The 26794-nt window shown below is 41.7% G+C and overlaps 2 protein-coding genes across 3 annotated transcripts; both read left to right on the top strand.

Annotated features, from left to right (window-relative positions):
• Positions 1 to 906: 906 nt before the first annotated feature.
• On the top strand, positions 907 to 5367 carry tubb5 (tubulin, beta 5). Its single transcript, XM_083918486.1, has 5 exons — positions 907 to 1023; positions 3532 to 3640; positions 3826 to 3936; positions 4031 to 4275; positions 4397 to 5367. Exons 1-5 carry the CDS (start codon positions 967 to 969, stop codon positions 5207 to 5209), a joined length of 1335 nt encoding a protein of 444 aa, XP_083774612.1. The 5' UTR covers positions 907 to 966; the 3' UTR covers positions 5210 to 5367.
• Positions 5368 to 7311: 1944 nt separating this feature from the next.
• mdc1 (mediator of DNA damage checkpoint 1) lies at positions 7312 to 26052 on the top strand (the record flags this gene model as incomplete). Of its 2 annotated transcripts, XM_083918252.1 has the most annotated exons (12): positions 7312 to 7447; positions 7572 to 8165; positions 8237 to 8315; positions 16532 to 16899; positions 17059 to 17808; positions 18541 to 18597; positions 18681 to 22246; positions 22735 to 22872; positions 23386 to 23568; positions 23730 to 23855; positions 24386 to 24496; positions 24634 to 26052. In XM_083918252.1, the coding sequence occupies 12 exons, from the start codon at positions 7312 to 7314 to the stop codon at positions 24835 to 24837; spliced, it is 6312 nt and encodes a 2103-aa protein (XP_083774378.1). In that variant the 3' UTR covers positions 24838 to 26052. The 2 variants fall into 2 exon arrangements, with proteins under 2 accessions (XP_083774378.1, XP_083774377.1); XM_083918251.1 differs by having other exon boundaries at positions 16532 to 17808.
• Between the last annotated feature and the right edge of the window lie 742 nt (positions 26053 to 26794).

Genomic DNA, 26794 nt, shown 5'->3' with positions numbered 1-26794 from the left:
GTAAACTTTAATAAAGCCTTTAAACAATAATAATAATAACAATAATAATAATAATAATAATAATAATAATAAAAGAACAGCTACCAAATGGGCCTTGAGGTGAGATTGTTTTCTCAAATGCCTTTCAAAAGCTAAGCCACAATGGACAAAAAGTCACATGTGAACATCTATATTTCCATGACGACTGGTCAAACTCCATCTGCAGATGAACATTTGATTTCACTTGCTTGTCAGATTTCCCTAAAATGTGTCTGGTAACAGGATATCACATCAGACATTGTGATTAAGCAGCTGCGGTGCATAGCATTCTCATCTCATGTCTGGAAGAAAAAAATGCACCAGATCCCAAAGTAACATGACTCTTCCTGGCCCACAGAGACATCTAACTCCGGTTTAACAGACAAAATATCCTTTAATTTGTCATCAAAATCATGTTATATGATAAAAAGCTCCAGAACAGTTACTAAATGGACCTTGTGATGAGACAAAGAACCCTGAGGACAGGGGCTGGAGCTGTCTGACCCCACCTTGTCCCTGGCTTGAAACTGAAAAGTCTGCCATCTGTCTGCTCTGCAGGGAGTGTTACAGTAAGAAGAGGGATTAAGCCTACTGCTGATTGGTTCTTCACCTCTAAAATCAAAAATATAATAGGTGTCACTGAGTGGTTTCTGGTAAAATAGCTGGTAAAAAAAAAATCTGGTCCATCTCTGTTTCTTACTTCCACACCCTGATCTGCAGCAGCGCCCCTCCTCATCCCGGCTCTGGGTCAGGCTTCTCAGCCAATCCCCGTTCGCAGCAGCTGGGTTCTTGGGTCTATCCACGCCCTCTCCCCGGACCCAGCCTCGTTCTGGAAAAGCTCCAACCATATAAATCCATTGTCCCACACTTTCACATTAGTCTAGGGTCGGCTCCAAGTCCGCACGAAGTAACGCGTCTGCTCGTCGTTGTAAAACTTTAACAAGCACTATGAGGGAAATCGTGCACATCCAAGCTGGCCAGTGCGGTAACCAGATTGGTGCCAAGGTAAGAAATCTATAATTATTGAGAATGTATGTATTCCTTTACAAAAAATAAGTTTCCTCTCTAATGAAGACGCTCCAGGCTCAATAACAGGTTATTTTAAGTCTTTATGCAGCTGATTGATTATGTGGGAAGACAAAGGACTCCTTTTGTCTCATTGTGCAAATATACAAACAATTCCTGTTATACATTTTGCACATTTGTGTATTTAAACATATCATAAATCATAAAATATTACTCATAAATGTCGATCGACAACTGTTGATGTTTATTTTTGTGCTTTTCTGCGTGTATCTCGTGCACTGCGGTAGTGGTGGGTGGGTGTGGAGCAGCGGGTTCCCTCTCGCATTGAAATAACGGTATAACGGGACTCTTGTGTCTCGACGGGTTTTGTTCACACACACAACACCGGGCGTGTCTGCGTCTCAACTGTTGAGGATTCAGCTGACCTCAAGATATTGTCTGGGGAACAGAAAAAGAAAATCCACATTCTTCAATTGTCAGAGCTCTTCAGTCAGTGTCCGCACTAGTTTCTTTGTCTTGCACAGACAGATATGGCTGGTGGTATTTCAGACAATGAGAATGAGCTGGGATGGGAGGCCTGGTTATTTTTTCTTTCCACCGAATGGCTGATGGATCAATAGTCCATATTGATTAGATTTTTATTCCTGTAGGCTGTAGATGCAGACTGCTGTTTCAGCTGGTGACAATGCAGGGGGGGGGGGGGGGCTTTAAAAAAAAGGGTGTGGCATGGATAATTGATGAAGAAAGAATTCTCCTTTTTTAAAACTAAAACAAACTGATATGCATTTTCTCAGAGGTCATCAGCTTTAACAATGAAAGGCCCTCATATACTTGCTTTTGTTACTTTTGTATATAATGTTATTGCATTTGACACTATAGTCTCCTGAATAGGGCCCTGCAGTCTGCTTCGCAAACGCAATACATCACCCACCTTACAGTAACAACTGCAGTCTGCTGCATGTCTTCTTGGTCCATTATTATCATCCCTGTCAGATTTCATCCTTTTGTTTTACAACTGATTATTTTGCTACAGAGAGCATATGTTTAAATGGAACTTCTCAATCACACACACACACACACACACACACACACACACAAGAAACAACCCTGGTATTCGAATATTAATAATAGCCCATATATTACAGGGTACATCATTATCGTAGTGATCCTCCGCTGAAAGAGATTTTAATGTCCAGTAAAGCAGGGCCTGTCTTTGTAATCAATGTCTTTCCTCTCCTAACCAAATTAGGGTGTAGGGTGGGGGAGGAATGGAGGAAACAGCTGATGCACAGTGGGTGAAGTCATTGGGCTCTCAATTCACTTGATATGCAACTGCTGGCAATGGAAGAATAGCTTCAAGAAATAAACATAGCGTAGTACCATCATAGCCTACTGTACTTTCATTTTTTATATCAGTTGCATCACAGAATTGCAGTAAATTGGAGTTAATTCAGTAACATTATATCAATCTTCCCATTGAAAGCATGGCATATCATTTCTGTCTTTGGTGTTAAAATAACTACTGGCATTGAAGCTCCCCATTTGTTTCCATTCCCCCAGGACTCATTGACTCAGATGTCCAGTGGATATGATTGACAGTGTTGCTGAAGAGCTACATTGTGGTGAATTAGGTCAGGGTGTGGCATTGCTTCCGTGCTTATTGTCCTCATTCTTTCACTATGATTATTTTCAGTCTTTACTGGTAGCCGTCTACAGCGTCACTGTCAAATATCTGTCAAGTTGTCAGTCTTTTTGGTCGTTCTTTTAAGACTCTCTCCCTCTCGCTCTTTGTTCTCTTTATCCTGCTGTGATCTCGCTCATATTAAGGTCACTTGGTCATTTTTTGTTTTACATGGTCTTATTTAAACGTCATGATACTTAGGACTCCCAATCTTTTAAATACTGAGCAGCAATGCAGCCTGCTTATCCAGATTACTCTAAATCCTCCTATTGCAGCTGTTAGCAGAAAATCACCAGCTGTATGACAAAAAAAGCCTTAGTTGGAAAACATCACAAAAAATGTATGAAAAAATAGCTGCCTGTGTATGCAACAGTCACCCGTTAATGGGATTTAATGCATACATACTGTGAGCGGGGTCTTTAAAGAGTGAACAAGACATGAATACAAATCAGAAGACAATCAGTGTCTTCAGTGTAGTGTGACTGCCTGGAGTTTGTTTTCACTGTTGCCCCTAGAGTCATCTGTAGCCCCTTTGTGCTCCCTCTTTTGCATGCTACAACTAAGAAAACTGCACTCTGCCAGCTCATCAGTTGATGACATGTAAATCTTAACAGCTGACTTTTATTGAATGGGTTAATATATGGCTTGGTGAAAGTGGAAAAAAGTCATTTTCATCCAAAAATGCAAACCCACTGCTGTTTTCCTCATTTAAAGTCCCCAGGCCCATAAACCGCATTGCTAACGGATACTTGTGTACTTTATTTGCAAGTAAAAGTCATGTGATACCTTCCATTCTGTGCCCGCAGTTCTGGGAAGTGATCAGCGATGAGCACGGCATCGATCCCACAGGAACTTACCACGGAGACAGTGACCTGCAGCTGGACAGGATCAGCGTCTACTACAATGAGGCCACAGGTACTTTACCTTCTGATTTGTACATAAATAAAACAGTTTATTTTGGGCTCAAGCATAACTGAAGTCATTAGTTCCTTGTGTCTGCTGTCATGCGTTGATTTTATCACATTTGTAACATCCAAGACTGTGTTTTTCTGCATTATTGAGTGTTTCCTCTCTCTCTGTCTTTTCTCTTTCTCATGGAGGAGGTAAATATGTGCCACGAGCCATTCTGGTGGACTTGGAGCCCGGCACCATGGACTCTGTGAGGTCTGGACCCTTTGGGCAGATTTTCAGACCTGACAATTTTGTGTTCGGTGAGGGCAATAAAGACACATTTTCATGATACTGATCCTTTTAATGAGCAGGGGGAAATAATGGTTCACCTGTATGTCACTCCTTTCCCTCCAGGCCAGAGCGGTGCTGGAAACAACTGGGCCAAGGGTCACTACACAGAGGGAGCTGAGTTGGTGGACTCAGTCCTGGATGTGGTCCGCAAAGAGTCAGAGAGCTGTGACTGCCTGCAGGGCTTCCAGCTCACCCACTCTCTTGGTGGTGGAACTGGATCCGGCATGGGAACTCTTCTCATCAGCAAGATCCGTGAAGAGTACCCTGACCGTATCATGAACACCTTCAGTGTGGTGCCCTCCCCCAAGGTACAAACCCTTGTGACAGAGCATACAAATTTAGACATTTCATTTTTGTTTTTCTTGTATTAGGTTTCCTTCTCCGAGATCATGAGACTGAAGTAAGATTCTGTGTGTTTTCTGTCCTCAGGTGTCAGACACAGTGGTTGAGCCCTACAATGCCACCCTCTCAGTCCACCAGCTTGTAGAGAACACAGATGAAACCTACTGTATTGACAATGAGGCTTTGTATGACATCTGCTTCCGCACTCTGAAACTTACCACACCCACCTACGGCGACCTTAACCACCTGGTGTCCGCCACCATGAGTGGGGTCACCACCTGCCTGCGTTTCCCTGGTCAGCTCAATGCTGATCTCCGCAAACTGGCTGTCAACATGGTGCCTTTCCCCCGTTTGCACTTCTTCATGCCTGGCTTCGCCCCCCTGACCAGCAGAGGCAGCCAGCAGTACAGAGCCCTCACAGTTCCCGAGCTCACCCAGCAAGTGTTCGATGCCAAGAATATGATGGCTGCATGCGACCCACGTCATGGCCGTTATCTGACCGTCGCCGCTGTGTTCCGTGGGCGCATGTCCATGAAGGAAGTTGACGAGCAGATGCTCAACGTCCAAAACAAGAACAGCAGTTACTTCGTCGAATGGATCCCGAACAATGTGAAGACCGCTGTCTGTGACATTCCACCCCGTGGCCTCAAGATGGCCGTCACTTTCATTGGCAACAGCACAGCCATCCAGGAGCTGTTCAAGCGCATCTCAGAGCAGTTCACAGCCATGTTCCGCCGTAAGGCCTTCTTGCATTGGTACACAGGTGAAGGTATGGATGAGATGGAGTTCACTGAAGCAGAGAGCAACATGAATGATCTGGTGTCTGAGTACCAGCAGTACCAGGATGCCACTGCTGAAGAAGAGGGTGAATTTGAGGAGGAGGCTGAAGATGATGCTTGAAGATAAAGATGTGAAGGTCAAGACCCAAATGCCAAAATAGAAAAAAACAACCACATAAGTAATCAAGGAACAAACATAGTGTCTGAAGCATTGCTAGAATTAAACTTTAGCATACGTTAGATATCCTTTTTTGATTCACTGCAAATAAAGTTGTCGAATGAAAACGTGTTTGTCTTTCATTAATGCTCGCATATGAATGATTCTTATTCGTTTCATAAAACATAAACTACAACTCAGCCACCAACAGTATTAATATAAAGGATTGGATATCGGGGGCTTTTACCAGAGCTCTACACTCTGTTGAGGTCAGCAGTCTCTGATGCTGATGCAATCATATGCTGTTTCCTGCAGCTGTGAAAAATAGCTGCATCATTCAATTTTGTTATGCATGTATAATTAGGTTTAATGGCTGCTCCATTAGCACTTTAACCATTAAGTTAACAGGAATTCTCAGTGGAGACATGCAGTAGGTCAAATATGGATACCAGATACTGTATTATTGAAGTATTTAATGAGGTGTAATATCTGCTTCTACTCTTAAGCATGATGGTTAGGGACGCACCACCAGTTTGCAACATGATAGTCAGACCAAGTGTTTTCAATGCGCCAAGCCACAATCCCACAAGTATGAGTCAAACCTAAGGACATATGCTCATTCCACCCATTTATAACATCTTAATATACAACTTCAGGAGTACAGTTCCAAATATTTAGATCAACACACAATGTTGCATCTACTTAATTTGGAATGCTTAAAAAGGTTTGGGACTCAATACTTAAAAAAGTATAGTAAGTTATAGTTTCGCATTAGAATTCCTGTGGAGATGCAATTGCACCAGACAATATAATAAGTAGTTGTGTAACTTTATTATTATGCCATAACCACAAAACTTCAAACAATTCAACAACCCATATTCCTCCCACACAGGCCCCAAGGTAGTAACGTGCAAAATATAAGCAAAAAACTGTATGGTGATGGTCTTTTGATGCAGGGACCCTCTTTGAGACAGGTGTTCAATGTATTGGTAATAATTAAAACAGCACCCACCTGAAGGCCCTTATGCCAAGTTATGTTGTGCATTAGCATTGCATTCACATACAAATTTTCAAATAGATAAACAAGAAAACAAAATTAAGCAGTAGGCTGTCTGTTATGTAGAATGTAATCCGTTGAACCCCTGATCAACATTGTTATTAAAGCCTCTATTGTTACTCTCTTAATGATCTATTAGTACATTTCTCATTGGCTGTTTAAAGCTGTGTAACAGTTCATCTGTTACAGATGAACTGGACCGTTGGACCAGTAACCAGGAGCGGTCCCTTTAAGATAGCCCACAGATGTGCGGGAATGTTGGGCCAATCAGAGACTTCTAAAGTAAGACTGAGGGTTAAATATCCAATGGCAACAGAGTACAGTGTGAGTGATTGGTATATTGGCCAATCGCATGCGGCTGGAACGCCTGTTGTGGGCGTGGTTGAGTCTTTACAGGAAGTGCTTGTTTATTATTTTCGTTTATCTCCACTGAGGGAAGCGTGTGAAGGTAGGGCAGTTATTAGAGTAAAAACTTTAATTTTCCCAAATATGCAAAGCCAAAATTTTAATGCATCCAATTTGTAAATAAATATGAACTAATTTAAACAATTTTGCCATGCAAATTGGTGTATTACGGTCAAACCACTCGTATAATGGCGTAAACTTCCTTTATAGTTTTCAAGGTACAACAAGGTAGAGTTATTTGGGGTTGTCATTTTCAAACTGCTGCTTAATGTCTTTTCCGTAGTTTTGTTTTTATGCTGACCGGGAGTGAAGTGATGTTGTATTGGCAGACATGTCCGTACACGTTGTACAAGATGTATCAGTGTTGCTTTAAAATACAAGTAAGCAGGAATACAACTGAAAAAGTAAAGCTAAAAAGAAATCGCCGATTTACTATTTGCGCTAACGTTAGCCACATGGGGTTGCCTAGTAACGCATATCTGGCTGTGTTCTCAAGGCCAGTTAAAGCTAACGTTGGTGGAATTATACGTTAATATCAAAGCCTCATTGGCCTTTTATCTTTGTTTAAGTGTGTCTAGTAGTCGTCCTGTCTTCTGTGTGAGGAATGGAGGCTACGCAGATGATCAATGACTCAATCTTGGAATCAGATGAGGAAGAAAATGAAGAGGCGAATGAAAACAAGAGGGGGCGACCACTGGCTAAACTGTGCATCTTAAAAAATGAACACATCCCTGAGGCAGGTGAGTGGCTTTACTACTGCTGTTATTACATCTACGTTTTTTTTAATTTATGCACAGTCAGCCTAACTTGCATGAACAGGTGCTTGTATGTTTTGTCTGATAGATGTTGTTTTCTGTCACCTAGAGTTGCCCCTCTTCTTGGGAGATAATGTGTTGGGCCGTGACCCCAACACCTGCACCCTGCACTTGCCAGCATCCTCTGTATCCAAGCAGCATGCAACCATCTGTGTCTCTGTCTACAGGAGAAGAGGTTCCCACAGGGAAGTGGACACAGAGGCTTTGGTTTGGGATCTAGGGAGCATGAATGGGACCCGCAAGGGCCGCTTAAAGCTGAGTCCTAATGTACGCTATGCCCTCAGTGAACGTGACAGTTTGGTGGTGGCAGACATCCCATGTCAGTATGTCAGCTGTGCTATAGGTGCAGTCTCTTCTCAAGGGGACACAGTGACTCCTGTGAGCAGACATTCAGGGGGAAAGGCCCAGTTTCCAGATGCTGGAGAAAAGGGAGGTGACACAAGCACAGGCATCAAGAAAAGTGTCAATGGAGGTTCAATTTCTAGGGTGTCGTTAACTGATACGGAGGACACAAGGAAGACTCTGGTCCGAACCAGTTGCCTGTCTTTTGAGAAAACTCCAACCCAGCCACAGGGTACTCTGGTTCCACAATCTGACTCGGACTCAGATGAAGAAAAAGGAGACAGAAGGCGCAAAGCCTTAGGTATGTAAATAAATGTGTAATGAAAAATAGCATTTTTTTTGCACATTTTTCATCTTTATTTTATTTTACAGTTTCAGATTCTGACTCCCATAAATCAAGTCCCAACTGTTCAACATTCCTGAGTCCCATAAACAAAACTGTCCCTGAAAGGTATATTAGCAACATCTTATGTATATATGTGTGTGTGTGAGAGTGTAATATGTGTATATATATATATATATATATATATATATATATATATATATATATATATATATATATATATTTGTAACACAGACATAGCCAACCCTTGCCTCCGTACAGTTTATTCCTACTTCACTTCTTCTTTATAATTGTCAGGTTTAAGCAACCTAAAACACCCAAAACTTAACAAAAGAGAGAAAGACAAGAGTTATTTTACTTGCAAGGAGAACGGACAGAGATGTGTTCAGCTACAGTCTCCTACCGCTCTGAGGTAATCTCTGCCGGACCCTTGATTTTATTGGCTTTTGGTGGTTACAATGTTTACAATGAATTACCATTCTTAAGGTGAGGGTCACATAGCTGCAACACAAGACATATGGAAAATTCATAGTCTTTATGACTTTACAACTCTAAAGAAGCCTTAAAACATGTCTTGTCATTAATCAGTTGAGCAGGGTCTGTGTTTTCACAGACCCCCCCTTTTGGTGACTCCTCAACAGTCACGCTTATCTGATTTCCTTGACCTGCATCCACTCAGCACGAATTGGCTATACACACACACCAAGTAATGTTAGTTTAAATGTAAAGATAATTGGAGTAAATATGGGATTACTTTATGTACAATTATTCTAACATTTCCCTCCTGTTTATCACATATTTGCTCAAATTCTCACATCACTTTCAGTCAGCCACGTGTCTGATTTTCAGCTGTAAGATCATTTTCATGAGCACAAATACATTACACTCAGAAGTTTCTTAATACATGTCAGAGTCATAGTCAGTTGGATCAAGACACAGTTCCGTCAAATCAAAAGGAGTTTCCTGGTTGTCGTCATCTTTGCTTTCATCATCACTTCGGGGATCGCTGTCAAGCAAAGGATACAGCTGCTCCATGTTGTTCTCCATGGGTGAAATAGCTGTAGTAATGAGATGGTTAAGCAAAGCACACATACAGGAAACACAACCACATCCACACAATGTTAAAACTGCAGCAAAAACTGCTATGGAGACTAGGACAGAGGACACCAAAGTTCTTTCCTTCCCAAACGCATCCATCCAGGAGTCCCACATAGTGGTACAGACTCCAGAATGCTCCTTCATCTTACTGTTGAGAGTACAGAGCCCTGCTATTGCCTTGGTGAGGCTGCCATCAGCAGCAGTGTTGTTAGGGATTTAAGTGCAGCACTGTTCACCGAACATTGCACATACCCCTCCTTTCTCGGCCAGTAGCATGTCCAGGGCTATGCCATGAGGGAAGTTGCAGCTAATTGATCATGAACTGCTTCGAACCCACTTTGTGTCCAATTACCTAGCTTTTGTACATTGTAGTGGATGTAATTGATTCTGTCAACGTTCTTGTTAACTGTACACCGCAAGCAAAAAATAGATTCAAAACCATTAGATATCTGATTGGCTTCTTTATATTCCTCTTGCACCCCTCCTGGAACACCTATATCATCAATGTATGTTGGATCTCTTACATCTATCCATTTTGCAGATCTTTTCACACGTTGCCACTGTTCAGGCATTTCGTTGGATCGAGTAGCTGCTAAATCTGCAGCAGACATAGGATGAATAGATATTGGCAAGAGCAATGTTATGATAGCACAGTATCCCGTCACATCTCGGTAATTTATCAAACAATCTCTCGTCACCACTGCACCACCAGATGTTGCTCCGTGACACAGGTTTATATTGTCCATCTACGGGCACAATTACTTCACACCATTCATTTGAGAGATTGCCTAGTCGTTTTTCTCCTTCTGTCATGTTTATACATGTAAAGTTGCCTGGTGCTACTTTTTTAGAAAACATTACTTTCTTAAGGTCGATCGCAGTGATCAGGAAAATAGAATCCCAGTATCTACAATTTTCCCTAGGATTTGTGTTATTCATTATGTCAGCTACACATATTTAGATAATTATAGCTGGGAATATTTGTAAGAGGGGTCTAGGACTCATACACGCTACACAATTCTGTTTAGACATGTTAGCAGCTTGTTCAACCATTAATAACCAATTGGTATTATGTCCAGATACCCCTGTTGCTGCCTGGAACCATTTATCTGGAGTATACGCTACTGTAGGTTCTCCAAATGCAAAAACTCCTTGTTCACTACATTTATACATGCATAGACTTATTAGGAACAAAGGATCATTATTATTAAACAGATAGATGTCACTCAGCAATAAATGGCATCTCCTAACCATCTTTGGATCATTTTGGCCAAATCTCCTCTACTTGGTTTGGTGTCTTATAAACGCTTCACTGACTTTCGGGTCTATCCAGCCTCTACACGTCTGAATCCACCCTATTATCAGATTTTGCTCACCTCCCCTAACGGAGTCTTTAACCGAAATGACCTTTTTGCAATGTGTTAGATGGATCCATGTTAATCATTCTGCTCTCTTTACTGCTGTGGGGTTTGTCAGCAATACGTGATACTACCCTTCACACTTAGGTGAATACCAATGTTTCTTTTTATGATTCTTATCAACACCCAGTCTCCCAGTTCCTAGGTGGACTTCCTGCTGGGGGACGGAAAGGTTTTTCATTAGTGTGTTTCTGTTTTTGTTTTTCCAACATGGACCTCATCTAATCAGCTAATTTAGCCTCATCATCCGTTTCCCATTAATTTTTTTTTAATTGGGTTAGTCTATATGGTTTTTCAAAGAACATTTCATAAGGTATCAATTTAAAAAGTACAGGTGATATTTATGTATAAGTTTACTAAATCCAAACATTGCATCCATGTCTTTTCTTCAATGCACTTCTTTAATCTATTTTTAATAGTTCTGTTCATTATTTCTACTAGGCCAGCACTTTGTGGTAAGCACAATGATTCTTCAGATCAATATGAAACATTATATTATATTATATTTTTTACTATCTGGTTTACAACATGAGTTCCATTATCACTATAGATTTTCTCAGGTATCCTTTACCTGGGAATGATGTCTTTACAGAGTGCCTTTGCCACTGTCAAAGCATCTGGATGTTTAGTTGGAAAAAGTTCAATCCATTTAGAATATGCATCTATTATGAATGGACTACTTTTTCCTTCACTTTGGTTTAATTCTATAAAATCCATGTGGATTATTTAGAACGGATATTCAGGTGTAGGAAACGTTCCTCTACGCGGCCTTAGAATACCTTGTGGATTGTGCCTGGCACACGTCAGACATGCTCTACAGAATTATTTTTTTTTTAATAAGAGTTGAATTCATAGGTTGGTGTATCTGTCCTACCATCCCTCCTGTTGAGACATGTGTTAACCTATGGCTCAATATTGCCGCCCATTTATACAAGTTTTCTTGGTAGGATAGGTTTGTATTCTAGTCATATATATGTTGCCTTGTAATTTTGCTCCATTTTTTATCCAAACTTCTCTTTTAGTTTGTGGACTTTGTTCTCGCATTTCTTCTGAGGTAATTTGAGATAGAGTTGTGCATTCTTGCACTGTCAACACAGTTGTGTCCCCTGTTGCTGACGCTTTTGCTGTTTCGTCTGCAAATGCATTTCCTAGGGAAACAGTATCTGTGCTGGACGTATGTGCTGCACATTTACATCTTGCTAATGCTTTTGGAAGTTGCACCGCTTTCAATAGATTTGTTAAAAGTTCAACATGTGTTACTAGTTTCCCTGTTGAGGTTATCATGCCTCTGTTCTTCCAATATTGTGCAAAAGTATACTATAGCATATGCATATTGACTATCAGTATAGATAGTTACTTCTTTGTTTTTCATTAATTTACATGCTTCAATTAGGACTATTTATTCAGCAGCCTGTGCTGAATAATATGATGGCAGTTGTTCTGCTTTTAGCACCGTCGTGTGAGTTACAACTGCATCTCCTGTCAGGGTTTTACGTAGTTCATTCCTTTTAGAAGAACCATCTACACTTCTCCTTTTTGTAATGGTTGGTCTCTCAAATCGGCTCTACTGTTAGCTGTCTGTTTTGCTAGTTCCTGGCAATGATGTTGTATACCATCCTCTGGGAGGGGTAACAACGTAGCAGGATTCAGAGTTGTACATCTTTCAATGGTCAGATGGGGTTGTGACAGCAAAGTAGACATGCAAGACAGATGTCTAGCTGGTGACAGGAATGTTATATTTGTTTGTAGTAGTAGCATGTGGTACTTTCAAACCAGTGGATGAAACAAAACTATTGGTGCACTTGTTTCTTCAGCCTCGGAGGCTGCTATGACTGCTCTTACACAGTGAGGCAGTGCACTTCCTACACTGTCTAGTTTAGATGAAAAATATGCTATAGGTTTCAATTTGTCTCCATGTTGTTGTTCTCATACAAAGGTCATAAAATGTCATTTGCAATCTACCATTTGAACAAAAGGTTTACTATAATTTGGTAATGCTAGTAGATACCAAAATTGTTTTATTTAACAGAATGCTTCTTCAGCCTCTGCATTCCAGCATAATGGGGATGTCATTTTTAGATCTTCTTCATACATTAATTTACTCAAAGGTGCTGTTATTTCTGCATAGTTAAGCACCCAAGTTCTACAATAATTTGTCAATCCTAAAAATTACATCATCTATTTTTATTTTTTTTTTAGTCACTAGTTTAGGAGCTTGGAGGATTGCAGTTTTTCTGTCTTCCACTATTGTTCGTCTTCCTGCACTAAGATTGTGTCCCAAGTATTTTCTCTGTTCTTTGCACATCTGCAGCTTGTTCTTTACTTGCTTTGTGACCTTCTTCAGCTAAATGTTTTAGGAGTGCTATAGTGTCTTTAACATGTCTCCATATCAGGGGAGGCTAGTAAAATATCATTTACATACAGGAGCACTTGGCTTCCCCCTGGAGGTTGGAATTTAGCCATACTTGCACTCCTCACTTGAGAGTAAATAGTTGGACCCTCAGTCTTGGGAAAGTCTGGTATATGTGTATCTTTTCCCCCCAAAGGTGAAGGTGAACCAGAATTTATTTTTTTCTTTTTTTTTTTTTTTCTACTGGCACCGAAAAGAATGCGTTACTGATATCTACTACAGTGAACACTTTTGCATCTGGTCTCAAAGTATTTAGCAGTGTATGAGGGTCAGGAAAACACGGAGCTCTCTGAATTACAGCATTATTTACATCTTGTAAATCTTGCACCATGCGCCATCCTTCAGATGGTGCTTGCTTTTTTACTGGAAAAATAGGAGTGTTGCACGGGGAGTCTTCGCCTATAATTATTACTCCTGCAGCAATTAAATCCTCAATTACAGGTTTTATTCCCTCTTGTGCATCCTGTTTTAATGGATATTGTCTCACACATGGTCTGTACTCAGTTTTAGGTCTTATTTGCACTGATAATGCTCCTTTTACTTGTCCCACATCAGTTGGTCCTTTAGACCATAATTTATCTGGAACACTTTTTTAGCAGTTCTTCCTCATTTTCCGTTAACATAATGTTTCACTGAGCTCTTTGGTCCAGATGAGTACCTCCCTATACTTTTACTCTCCAAAACAATGCTTTTCTGGTCAGACCTGTATTTGAGCTATACAACGTGTTCACTGATGTGGTAACCCCGTCTGTTGCACTCTCCCCCATTTGCACTATTTTACCCAAATCTTTCCATTTTTGATTTTTTAACTTTTATACAGGGAGATGTGAGGCGGGGTCCACATCCGATACAGGTTGGAATTTTCACCAGACTGCTGTACTTTCTGAATCTCCATACAAATAAGTTACAGTGATTTTAGCAGGAGTGTTTTTCCCTAGTTTAGCTTCGTATTCTCTATCTGGTCCAGGTGTAGGTATACGTGCTAGTCCTAACAACAACAAGTGTCTCTGCCCAAAAGGTTGACTGGACATTCTGGAAACATTAAGATGGACAGCTGACAAGACAGTCCAGATGGATCTGGGTCTCTTATCCACATGGGTTCTGTCTCTGGCACCTTAGTCAGCTTTCCACTGGCAGATCTCACAGTGACACTTGTTTGATTTGTTTTGAACCCTGGTATCCACATAGTATATTGTAATATAGTATGTATCTGCGATACAGTACTCTTATTATAGTTCATATTTTGTATTTTATATTGTATTTTATTCATTCTTTATTATTATTATTTTTTATTTATTTATGTTACTTCTGATTGTTTTTGTACCGCTGCTACGATGACCTTATTTCCCCTCTGGGATAAATAAAGTTATCTATCTATCTATTTATTTATCTATCTATTCATCTATTTATTTATCTATTAGTTATCTGCAGGTAGTCCTGCAGGCACCTATGTCACATAAAAAGGTAAAAGGTTTACCGTTCACATACAAAATGACCTCAGGTTTTATACTATGCATAGAGAGCAGGTCCTGATAATTTAACAGCACTTCCCTTGTGTCCCTGTCTATTTTTGCTCTCTCTGAAACCTCCTCTACCCCTACCTACTTGGTAGTAAATCTCCTCTTCCTGTCCTGAAAGAAAATACTAACATAATCCCTGCACTACGACCTTTGGCCCTGCAGCAACCATTGGCTTTGCAGCAGCTCCTTTTTCTTCTCTTTCCTCATCCCTATGTCTCTCCTTTCTTCCTGTCACTGGTCTTGTCTCATCATCCTTTCTTCTTATAAAACAGCACCTCTTTTGCTTTAGCTTTCTCTACACTTTCAAGTATCTGTCTTTTACTTTTTCTTTTTTCCACAGCCTTCATCCAATACTCCGTATCTTCATACCCTTCTTGTTTCATCTTTATGGGATTCTTTTTGGTCTTTGTTGTTTTTTTTTTTTAATTGCATCATGTAGTGCAGTTATTTTTCGTGTGTTCGGCCGGCCTTCAAATTTTTACTGTTTCATCCATTTATTTATTTAATTTTATCAGGATCCTGTTTTTTCATAACATTCCAATCTTTAATTAACAGTTCATCTTTTAGTTCGATTTTGCTTCCCCCTTTTCCCATTTTTGAGATTTTGGTCCAGTCCTGTTAACACATAGGGTGTTCTAAAAACTGGTTTTAGTCAGTAGGGTAGCGATTAAACTACCTTTTGTGGTAACTCTCACTTCAACTCTTTCGAGTGGAGAATTCTTGCCTTTGCATCCACAATAGGCTCGCTACTTGTAGTCCTACTGTTTTGCATGAGGTAAAATACCTAGTGGTATTTTGAACTCCAATTACACTCACAATCACACTTTCATTCACACAATTTTACCGTTTTTTTCTTCTGAACTTTTAAGACGTCCGGACCCCACTTGTCCTTTTACACAGAGCTTTCGGGTCTCTGTCTCCCAGTGGGTTTAGCATCACAGGAACCCGCCGTCCTTTACACGGAGTTTTTAATTTTCATTTATTATCATTTTTTATTTTTATTTTTAGTTTTAAATATTTTTTTGCGGACCTCCGTTGCCTCTACGGGATTTAAGTGATCGCTTTTACCTGATAGTGTCTAGAATTGTCAGGGCTTTATACACGCAATGATCCTCAGTCATTCGTCATCTTTTTAAGTGAAACTTCACTCACCACTGTGGCACCACTGTTGTCTTTCCCCTTCACGGATTACCGTCAGCCGTCGGATCCCAGCGGGTGAGCTGATTTCCAGTCCTGGAAAAGGATCTTAAAAGACTCACTCTATGGAGTCTGCCGTGGCCACGGTCTTTCCTGGAGTCCCCCACACCCGCTGGAATCCTTCAGGCGTATTGGCATCCGGCTCGAAGGACCAAATAAATGTCAGGTTTAAGCAACCTAAAACACCCAAAACTTAACAAAAGAGAGAAAGACAAGAGTTATTTTACTTGCAAGGAGAACGGACAGAGATGTGTTCAGCTACAGTCTCCTACCGCTCTGAGGTAATCTCTGCCGGACCCTTGATTTTATTGGCTTTTGGTGGTTACAATGTTTACAATGAATTACCATTCTTAAGGTGAGGGTCACATAGCTGCAACACAAGACATATGGAAAATTCATAGTCTTTATGACTTTACAACTCTAAAGAAGCCTTAAAACATGTCTTGTCATTAATCAGTTGAGCAGGGTCTGTGTTTTCACAGACCCCCCCTTTTGGTGACTCCTCAACAGTCACGCTTATCTGATTTCCTTGACCTGCATCCACTCAGCACGAATTGGCTATACACACACACCAAGTAATGTTAGTTTAAATGTAAAGATAATTGGAGTAAATATGGGATTACTTTATGTACAATTATTCTAACAATAATGCTTGACATGTTATTTTCCACTGTTTTACAGTGAGGATGAAAGTCTCATCACACCGTCCTCCTCCACTAAAAATAGGCCTTACAGACATGTCATCCTCAGCAAGGAGGAGACAGACATAGATGCGGGGCAACAGTCGCTGAACATAAAAAAGCCACTTGTGATTACAGACGACAGTGAAGAGGAGGAAGGAAGGGAGGAAGAAAGAGCAGCACAGAGAGGGAGAGAGTCTGAGGAAAGTGGGCAACATGTGCCAGTGAAACAGGAAAGAAATGTCAGTCTTACTGGAGAAGATGAATTGCCTGTGTCCACACCAGCGGTCTTCACAGGTGGGATCCCTGCATTTGACATGGAGAGTGATACTGATATGGAGGGAGAAGAGGAGGATGTGACATGTGCAGGTCCTGTGACCTTGAATACAAACCAACCAGCTGATCAGCCACCAAACAAAGCACAGTTTCACATGGACAGTGATACAGATGTTGATGAAGACGATGACAAAATTCATACATCTGTACCTTCCTCTGCTGACAACACCAAACCTCCTCATGTCATTTCAGCTATTCAGCCTGAGGGCATCACTATGGGCAGTGACACTGATGTGGAGGATGATGATGATGATGCTGTGTCAGACGCTGCTACAGAAGCAAAACCTTCGTCACATCAGAGCAAACACACAGCTGACTCTGCTCCTTCAATGCAGCTGAAAGATTTCCACTTAGACAGCGACACAGATGTTGACGAGGAAGACGGGAAGGATCATGGAACAAATAATACATGCCCTAAAATAGATGAAACTCCCACTAGTTTAGATATCAAGTCAAATGAGCCTGAATCCGCCCCTGCTGCCCCTCACATTCTGCATCTAGACAGTGACACAGATGACGAAGCTATTCCTGCCCCTGCCACCAGTGAACCCTCGGTGGTGTCTGCTCTGACAGAATCATGCACCACTGCAGGCGGAGTAGCTGATTTGGGTATTCTGTCTGACAGCGACACAGATGTGGAAGACGACTATCAGCTTGTCATACCTGTCACTGTCTCAACCTTGTCAGTCAGTCCTGGTACCATGTCAGAAGCACTTCAGTCAGATTCTGATGCAGACACAGATGTTGAATCCAGTGTGGCCCCTGCTGGGGAGGGGGTCAATCCAGCCAAACTCAGTGCGGACAGTGACACAGATGTGGAAGATAAGGAGGAGGATTTTGGAGAGGCAGGTGAAGGCCAGATTCCTGGCCTGCATAGAGAAAATACACCTGGGATGCTGGTTCCCCATCAGCAGAACTGCTCTACTCCTATACAGGTTTCAGGTAATCATTCAATCAGCCCTCAAATAAGACCTTAGTGGAATTAATTTAGGCTGCTGCTTCAGAATAAAGAACATGAAGCTAGGTACTTTTATTTGAAAAATGACTTATAACTGACTTCTTCAATTATTAAGGTAGCTGCCAAGGAATCAATGACTTATTCGTTTATTTGTATTTGCTATTGCTGTGCAGGGGAGGCATTAAAATACATAATAAACTAATTGATCACAACTCAGCAAAACAGTATAAATAGTAGAAACGACAAATAAAAGAAAATACAAGCCTTCATTAGAATTACACAATTACAGACTCCCCATCATCATGAGTAAAGCTATGACACAAAGCCTTTTCATCCAGTTTAATGAAACAAAAGGCTTTTCATTTTGCAGAGGGCTCTTTATATTGCAGCTTGTCAGACAGTGTAATACAGAGATTTGATGATCAAGTGAAAAAACATCAATTAAAATAAGCAAAAATAACAATATAAGATATAGATAAACAATAAACATGTTGGTGCTCAAAAAAGAAAGAGGTGAAAATATCTGAATGACATTTAGCGATCAAGAGATGTTGGAAAGGAAATCCAAATTATGAAGGGAACTCAGATTATGTTCTTTAAGTGATAAAGTGTTCCTCTGTTTCTCAATTTTAAGACATCTTGTTGGGCATTTTGAACATGTTTTCTACATGAAGCATGTTTAAATTCTCTTCTCTTTCACTTTCGGATGGTTTCAGAAGTGGAAAACTTGGAGACTCAGGTGTTCCTTAGCCCCTCTTCAGGTCCATTTAGATGTGAGTAAATTACTTTTTGACCGTCATATTACACATATTGTGTCTGTTTCTAAGTCAGTGATTTCTTTTGTCTTCTCTTCTAGGTTCTGTAGCCCCTGCTATAAATCCTATAGGACTGTCTTCCTCCTCAGACAGCCAAGAGGATGAGGACTTTGTCGTTGCCGAAACACAGTCTTTTGTTCTTCAGACTAGAGACTGCCAAGGCAACCCTCCAAAGGACCACATCATGGACCCCACCCAAGATTTTGTCCTTGAGTCTTCTGGTGATGAAAAAGGTGAACAGTCCAGCAGAGGAGGGTCTTTCCAGCTGGGATTGTCCGACAGCAACAACCTGCAGAGTCAGGCCCGAGCTCTGGCCATGGAGAACACCCAAGCTTTTGTCTCTTTGGTGGGGGGTGTGAATCTGGAAGATACCCAAGCATATGCAGCCCTCTCAAATGCAGATAGAACCTTGTTGGAGAAAGATTCAAATTTGGAGGCTACGCAAACCTACAGAGAAGATGAAGAACCTGCCAGAGGTTCAGTATTGTCTGCAAAAGAAGGTCAGGTAAATTTGGACCTAGAAGCAACACAGGCATATATTTCAGAGCCCTGCACTGATTCAGAGGATGAAACCGATGACTATGAGAGAAGAAACACTGCTACTGCTGAGACTCAGCCTTTCCTCTTTCCCACCTCATCTACTCTGGCCATGGCTGAAACCCAACCAATGTCTGCCTTTGAGGAGGAGGAGGAGGAGAGTTTGGATGAAGAAAACCCTATTTCCTCTGTACTACAAGTTAATCCCAGACCACCGAATAAAACAGAAGAGAGGGAAGAACATGAGGGGGCAGCTCAACCTCTGAAGATGCACCTCAGTGCAGCTCTGGCTATGGCTGAAACTCAGCCCATGCGAATAAGTGACGATGAGGAAAGTGATGATGAGGACTTGATTCCAGGTCCAATAAAAAGAAAAGCAAGGCCACTGCAGCTCGAAGATGAACAGACACAAACACTCACAAACTCTGAGTTATCACTTGTTGAAACCGAGCCCATGCACATTGGTGTAGCTGAAACTCAACCAATGGCTATGAGTGGAAATGAGGAAAGCGATGTCGAGGACTCGATTCTAGGTCCACGAAAAAGAAAAGCCAAGCAACTGTGGCTTGAAGATGAACAGACACAACCACTCACAAACTCTGAGCTCCCTGCTGTTGAAACTCAACCAATGGATAAAGGTGAAGATGGAGGAGAAGATCAAGAGGACTCGATTCCAGGTCTACGAAAAAGAAGAGTAAAGGCACTGCAACTTGAAGAAGAGGAGTCACAGTCCGTCACTAGTTCCGGGGTCTCTGCTGTTGGAACTCAGCCCATGGGTACATGTGAAGATGAGCAAAGTGATGAAGAGGACTCAATTCCAGGTCCTAGGAAAAAAAGAAAAGCAAAGGCACTGCAACTTGAAGAAGAGGAGACACAACCGCTCACAAACTCTGAGGCCTCCACTGTTGAAACTCAGCCCTTGGAAACAAAAACTGTCATGCAGCCTCAGAGGGGAAAGGGAAGAGAGTCTGAAGCTGGAACCAGTGGCATCCCAATTATCAGTAAAAGAGGGACAAGGGCAAGACTAAGAATAGAGGAGGAGCAGGCAGGCAGTTCTGAACCTCCCAAGAGACAGACAAGAGGGAAGAGTAAAGCTTTGCAAATTACCAGAGGGAGGAGAGGAAAATCGAGGCCTGATCAAGAGGAGAGTGATGAAGAGGTGGAGGTAGAGCAGGCTAAACTAACTAGAGGGGAAAAATCCACGAGGCAAAAGAAAAATAATGATAAAGAGAAAGAAAGGCCTGAAATAGAAAGAAACGAGCACACTGAAAATAAAGACCTAATAAAGGAACAAGAAGAAGGGAGGGAAGAGCAGGAAAGACTGCAGGCTGAAAATGCTGAAAGGTTAAGACTAGAGCAGGGAAAAGCAGAGAAAGAGAGAATAGAGAGGGAGAGAAAGGAACAAGAAGAAAGGGAAAAAGTTGATAGGGCACTTAAGGAAAAAGAGGAACAACTGGAGGGGGAAAGAAAGGAGAAGGAAGAAAAACAGAGATTAGAGCATGAAATGGCAGAAAGAGAAAAGAAGGAGAGAATAGAAAAGGAAAGAAAGGAAGAAGAAGAAGAAAAGGAAAAAGCTGATAGGGCACTCAAGGAAAAAGAAGTACAATTGGAGAGTGAAAGGAAGAAGGAACAAAAAGAGAGACTGGAGCGTGAAAAGGCAGAAAGAGAAGAGAAGGAGAGATTGGAGAGGGAAGAGAACGAGAGAAGAGAAAAGGAAAAGAAGGAACAAGAAGAAAAGGAAAGATTGGAGATGGCAAAGAGGGAACTAGAAGAGAAACTTGAGAGGGAGAAGAAGGAACAAGAACACCAGGCAAGACTGGAGAGGGAAGCAAAGGAAAGGGAAGAAGGAGAAAGATTTGAGAAAGAAAGACAAGAAAAAGAGGCCAAAGAAAAACAAATAAAAGAGCAACAGGAAAACGCGAAAGAAGAAATCAAAACCAAAACACCACCCGCGAGAAGTCGGAGAGCAGCAAGAAGAACTACTTCTGCCCCGTGTACAACGGAGCCTGAACAAAACTTGACCATATCAGCCAATGATGATGTCCCAGCACGACGAACCAGATCTCGCTCCAACTCTTCCAACTCTGTCAGCTCAGAGAGGTCAGCTCCAAGTGTGAACACCCCGGGGAGCAGGGGGAGAGGCCAAGGCAGAGGAGCAAAGGGGACCAGTGGGCCGCCCCAGGCAGCGAGCGCCAGAAGCAGCAGGAGAAGGACGATGGCTGCAGAGACAACACAACCGCACAGTAATGATATTTCTCCGCAGGGACGTCTTTCGAGGTCGAACTCCACCAACTCCCTCAACTCTGATATTTCAAGCTGCAGCTTGAGCTCTCAGAGCAGAGGAAGAGGAGGCAGGCAGTTAGGAAGAGGAAGGAAAACAGAAGCAGAGCCAGACTCCATCCCTATCAATAGTCAGAGTGAGCAGAAATTGGCTCCCAAACCTACAGCCAGAGGCAGGAAGAGCAGGAAAGCCGAGGAATCTTCTAATGAGGTTCCCTATGAGGACGCAAAAGAGAAGGCAGACTCTCAGCAGGCTAGTACCACAAGGGGGCGACGGCGAGCCTATGCAGATGGCTCTGAACCTGCTGCAGATAAGCAAGAGCCTTCAAGTCAGGAGTGTGCCAGTGAAGTGTCACCTCTGCCTAAAAGGAATGTGAGGGGCAGAGGTCAAAGAGTGATGAAGAGTGAGACTGTGGAAGCACCCGCAGCTCCTGCAGTCAGTGATGGAGATGAAGCTAAAGAAAAAAGACAAGGAAGAAAAAGAGAATTGGAGGCAAATACAGGAAAGGAGAAAGACCAACATACAGAGGCAGCAGAAGAAGAACAAGCAAAAGGTGACATTTCAGTCCAAGCTAAGAGAAGAGGTAGAGCATCGAGCGTTCAAGCAAAGAAGAACGCAAAAGATCCCCCCACTGAAGTGGAGTTGAAAGAAGAGAGTGAGAAAATGGAGGAGGGGAGCGTTGAGAGGAGAGGCAGAAGTCGGCCATCAGTGGTCCAGAAAAAGAAGAAAGAGGAACAGGAAGAAAGTGGACCATCTGTTGACCAGGATCCACATGTGGAGGCATCAGAGGTGACTACGTTACTGCAATTTTAAAATATGCATTGGACATTTTAAGCTCACGGAAGTTGTTGTTTTGATTGAGACACAAATACATTAGAGCTGAAACATAAATCAGTGCAAACGGAAAGCTGAGTAGAATAGAATTAGTGTCCAGGAACCTCTGTCCTTGAATAGGAAGACTTTTACCTTGGCCTAAGGCCCTGGTGCATTTTTCTCTATGAGTCAGCCTTTCCAACCAGCGTAATGTACTGCAGTCAACATCAGGGACCGTCGATGTCTATCCAAGTCTCTGAGCAACGAGAGTAGTCGGACCTGCTCTGCATTGCCATTAAAACACTAATGAATTAAGTGGTTTAGTGGTCACACAGTCACTTCCCACTCTAACTCTTTTTTTTTCTCTACTGCTCTTATCCTCATCCTCCTAGTGTGTTTCATGCTTTGTCCTTGGCTGTCATTTATCCTCGTCTCCCCTCCCCCCTTTCTCTCGCATTGAACAGCCCCAGACTCCGACCAGCAGTGTTTCCCGGAAGCGACATGCTGCTGTGGCCAGCTCACCTGTAGCAAAGACCCCCCGGTCCTCTTCTGCTTCCCCGGCAGCTAGTGGTCGGTTCCGAGCTGCCAGCCAGGCCTACAAGGTTTAATATGTCTTAGTACACATGTGGCCGTATTTGTCCGTAACATAATGCACAGGAGGGAAATCTGACCTCATCCGTAATGAGAAACACATCTTTTAGCCAATGAGCAATTCACTAAAACTTAACAGAATTTAAGTTATATTTTTTTTTGTGCATCCGAGGACAGTTGCTTTTGAGCTGAGGTATTTTTCCTCTAAGCATTCATTAGGATTATTTTATTTCCTTTCAACTGCATTCTCACCAGGCAAATTAAATAAATATACAAATTAGTATTTTTAGATGTTTAAAATTGTTTTAGAAAAAGGAGCAAGGATTTAATTTGAATCAAAGACAGAAAGCTATACAAAAAATGTATAATAAAACGCTTGAGCATGGCTGTGCTTTGCTAACTTTACAGGGACACCAGGATCAGATTGGTTTAAATGCCTTATTTTCCAAATGTTTTGACTCATAAGATGACAGATTACCATAAATCTGTTCAGTAAACCTCGTGTGTGTCTGTCATTCTCTCAGGTGCTGTTCACAGGGGTGGTGGATGAAGAAGGGGAAAGAGTTTTAGCTCGTCTGGGAGGCAGCATGGCTAAAGGTGTGGCAGACATGAACTATCTGGTGACCGATAAGGTGCGCAGAACTGTTAAGTTTCTGTGTGCGGTGGCCAAAGGAATCCCCATTGTCACCACACACTGGCTGGAAAAGGTAAGTTGCTATATTAGCAGTTAAAACTGTCCCCAGACCTGTTTTTTCTCACTGTTACATGAATGTAAAAACTATTTACACAAATATGACACTCGCATACAGAGACATTCTCAAATAGACAGTCTCTGCTCTTGTCTCTCTCCACTCTCCCTGTGTTGCAGAGTGGTAAGGCTGGGAGCTTCCTGTCAGCTAATGCTTTTGTTGTGAAGGATCCGGAGCAGGAGAAGAAGTTCAATTTCTGCCTGCAGGAGTCTCTAAGGATCGCCGCCAGTCAGCCTCTCTTACAGGTACTCTTAAGGCAGTCATAACATTTATTTCTGTGCTCGTATTTTGTTTCTCTGAGTGAGATGTTGAGAGAGAGTAGATGGCACGGGGGGGGGGGGGGTGGTAGATGATATTGACAGTGATGAATTGTGAGTCATGGTGGGAATCTAGACATGATTGTGTCAGAATCATCCTCAGCCTGTAAAATATCTGTAATTGGACTTTTTACCGTCAAGCATTGCTTTTAGCTCAGCTTCTTTGTAGCTCTCTAATCTTTTCATGAGCACAGGGTTGATTGTTTCCATTACACTTGGGTTTGTGGAAAGTAATTTGACATTTATTGTTACTGCACTAGTTATGGGCACTTCACATAGGGAAGCAGGCAGTAATGTTTCCATTTCTGTTACTCTTCCGACCCTGCACCGTTTAGATCCGTATCCAAGCTGCAAAGGGAAAGTAAAATAGAACATACCATGCTTATACGGGCTAAAATTAGAGCAGATATACAAATGTAATAACAGATCCCATTTGTCTTCTCTTGTCCTCCTCTTAGGGGTATGAGATCCATGTTACAAAGTCAGTGAAACCAGAGCCAGTTCAAATGAAAGACATCATCTCCTGCAGTGGAGCTACCTTTCTTCCTAAGATGCCTTCTTCTCAAAAGGTACAAGTCAAACGTTCTCAGTCAGGTGTAAAATAAAATACATTAACACTATATTATGGTAGTCTGTCTACTTAATGTATCACTCAGTATATCTGTAATTATGTATTATTCCCATCTACTCCACTCTTCCCTCTCAGCCTCACACTGTAGTGATTTCCTGCGAGGAGGACTGGCGGTTGTGTGGCCCAGCGCTCTCTGCATCTCTCCCGGTCGTCACGGCTGAGTTTATTCTCACAGGGATCCTTCAGCAGAAACTTGACCTTCAGACCCACACACTCTCTACCCCTGCAAATACTCTACAGTCTGCAGGAGGCAGGGGAAGGGCCAGGAAGAAGACTTAGCACCACCAGGGTATACTGTAAAAAAACATACAGTCTGCGTGTTGGAAATCTGCCATAGATGGGTTTTTGCATCGCTCATAGATCCCTTTTCAAAATAAGAGACCGGTAGAAACACTAGTGAGTCAGCTGTTTGTCTATATAAAAAATTTGAATAATGTATTGTAGCACATTGTGGATGTATCATTATTGTCACTTTACAGTGTGAGCTAGAGCTGCAAAGAGTAAGAGGGAAAATCTCTGATTCCATCTTCTTAAATGTGAATATTTCCTGTTTTCTTTACTCCTCTAGAAAGAGTAAATAGATATCTTTGAGTTGTGGACAAAACTAGACTTTTAAAGACATCATCTTGGGTTTTGGGAAACACAGATTGACATTTTTCACAATTTTCTGACATTTTATAGACCAAACAGCTAATTGATTAATTGAGAAAATAATCAACAGATTAAATGACAATGAAAAAATTGTTAGTCTCTGCCCGTTTTAGCTGAGAAACTGAATTTAAGAAAAATACCAAAGGGATAAAGTGTCTTCAATTTTTATGTTTCAAAAATCTGCTCTCAGTCTTTTCTTACATTCTTACCGTTAGCCTTGTACATGTAAAAATGTAATTTTTAAAATTGCAAAAGCTAAAAAGGATGTTACTGCTATGCAGGGTGGGGAATAATTACCCATCAGCCGTCCTTGTGACTTTCCTCCTCTCATCTTCCCCTGTGCTCCATCCCTCACTTGTACAGAGATAACAAGCAGAGGAATTAACACTGCTAAATTGGTACTACTCTATGAGTGCTTAGTGCTGTATAATGTTGTATAATCATGTTTGGTTGGTGGAAAAGCAGAAGTGATGAATTTCTATTTTGAATAACATCAACTACGGTGGTCAGTGGGTGAAAAAAAAAGCTTGTTTCCTGTCCTGATAAAGAAACGCATAGTGCCTTTTTATACCGAGGTAATCACGAACCTACCAGTGTGTATCGTTTCTCTGTCTGCATTAACCACCACCACCTACTCCATTAAGGCTCCATCTAATCCTATTACCTCCAGGGATGACACACAATATACAGGCACCTGAATGCTGATGCTGCGTCCACAGCAGTTTCCTATGACTGCATGTATATACTGTGTTTATGCATACACGTCACTATGTTTAAAAAAAAACAACATAAAAAAGACTTTCTTTCATGACTTAGAGTGAATCTTGAACTGGCTGCTTCATTCACTGCTTTAAAGATGGACTATCATCACTAATATGTATCAAATCATGAAATATGTCAGTATAACCAATGACAAAATTAAATATTTTCTATAATGCGTAACTACACGTGTATTTACTTTTGCCAAGTTCTGCATATTTTTGCACATCACGACCCCGGGATAAGCGGTTGAAGATGAATGAATGAATCGATGAATTATCTTTTGCCTCTATCTGTGTTGATTAGGCTTCGACGTGTTGCTCAGTTGAGGAAAAAGACAAGATATGTCTGAAAGCGCCGGAAACATTAAGTAAGTTGACCTTTTATTACCTAGTGGACACTGCCCACCTAGTACGGCGCCATAGAAACATGCCATCAACCACAGACTGGACTGGAGATCTAATACTGAAGCTGTTTACAAGAAGGGGATGAGCCGACTTTACTTCCTGGGGAAGCTGAGATCCTTCAACGTGTGCAGCAAGATGTTGGAGATCTTTTATCAGTCTGTGGTGGCCAGTGTACTTTTCTTTGCTGTGGTTTGTTGGGGAAGCAGCATCGGAGCCAGCGACACCAACAGACTCAACAAAGTGATCAGGAAGGCTGGCTCTGTGATTGGCTGCAAACAGGACACTCTGGAGGCTATGGTGGAGAGGAGGACACTGAAAAAACAGGTATCCATCATGGATAATCCTCTCCACCCTCTCCAACTCACACTGGTCAGACAGCGGAGCACCTTCTCCTGAAGGCTGCTTCAGCCTTCCTGCCA

Source organism: Echiichthys vipera (genome assembly GCF_963691815.1).
Source record: "Echiichthys vipera genome assembly, chromosome: 8".
NCBI lineage: Eukaryota > Metazoa > Chordata > Actinopteri > Perciformes > Trachinidae > Echiichthys > Echiichthys vipera.
Note: the sequence above shows the minus strand (reverse complement) of the source record. Positions and strands in the feature narration are given on the sequence as shown.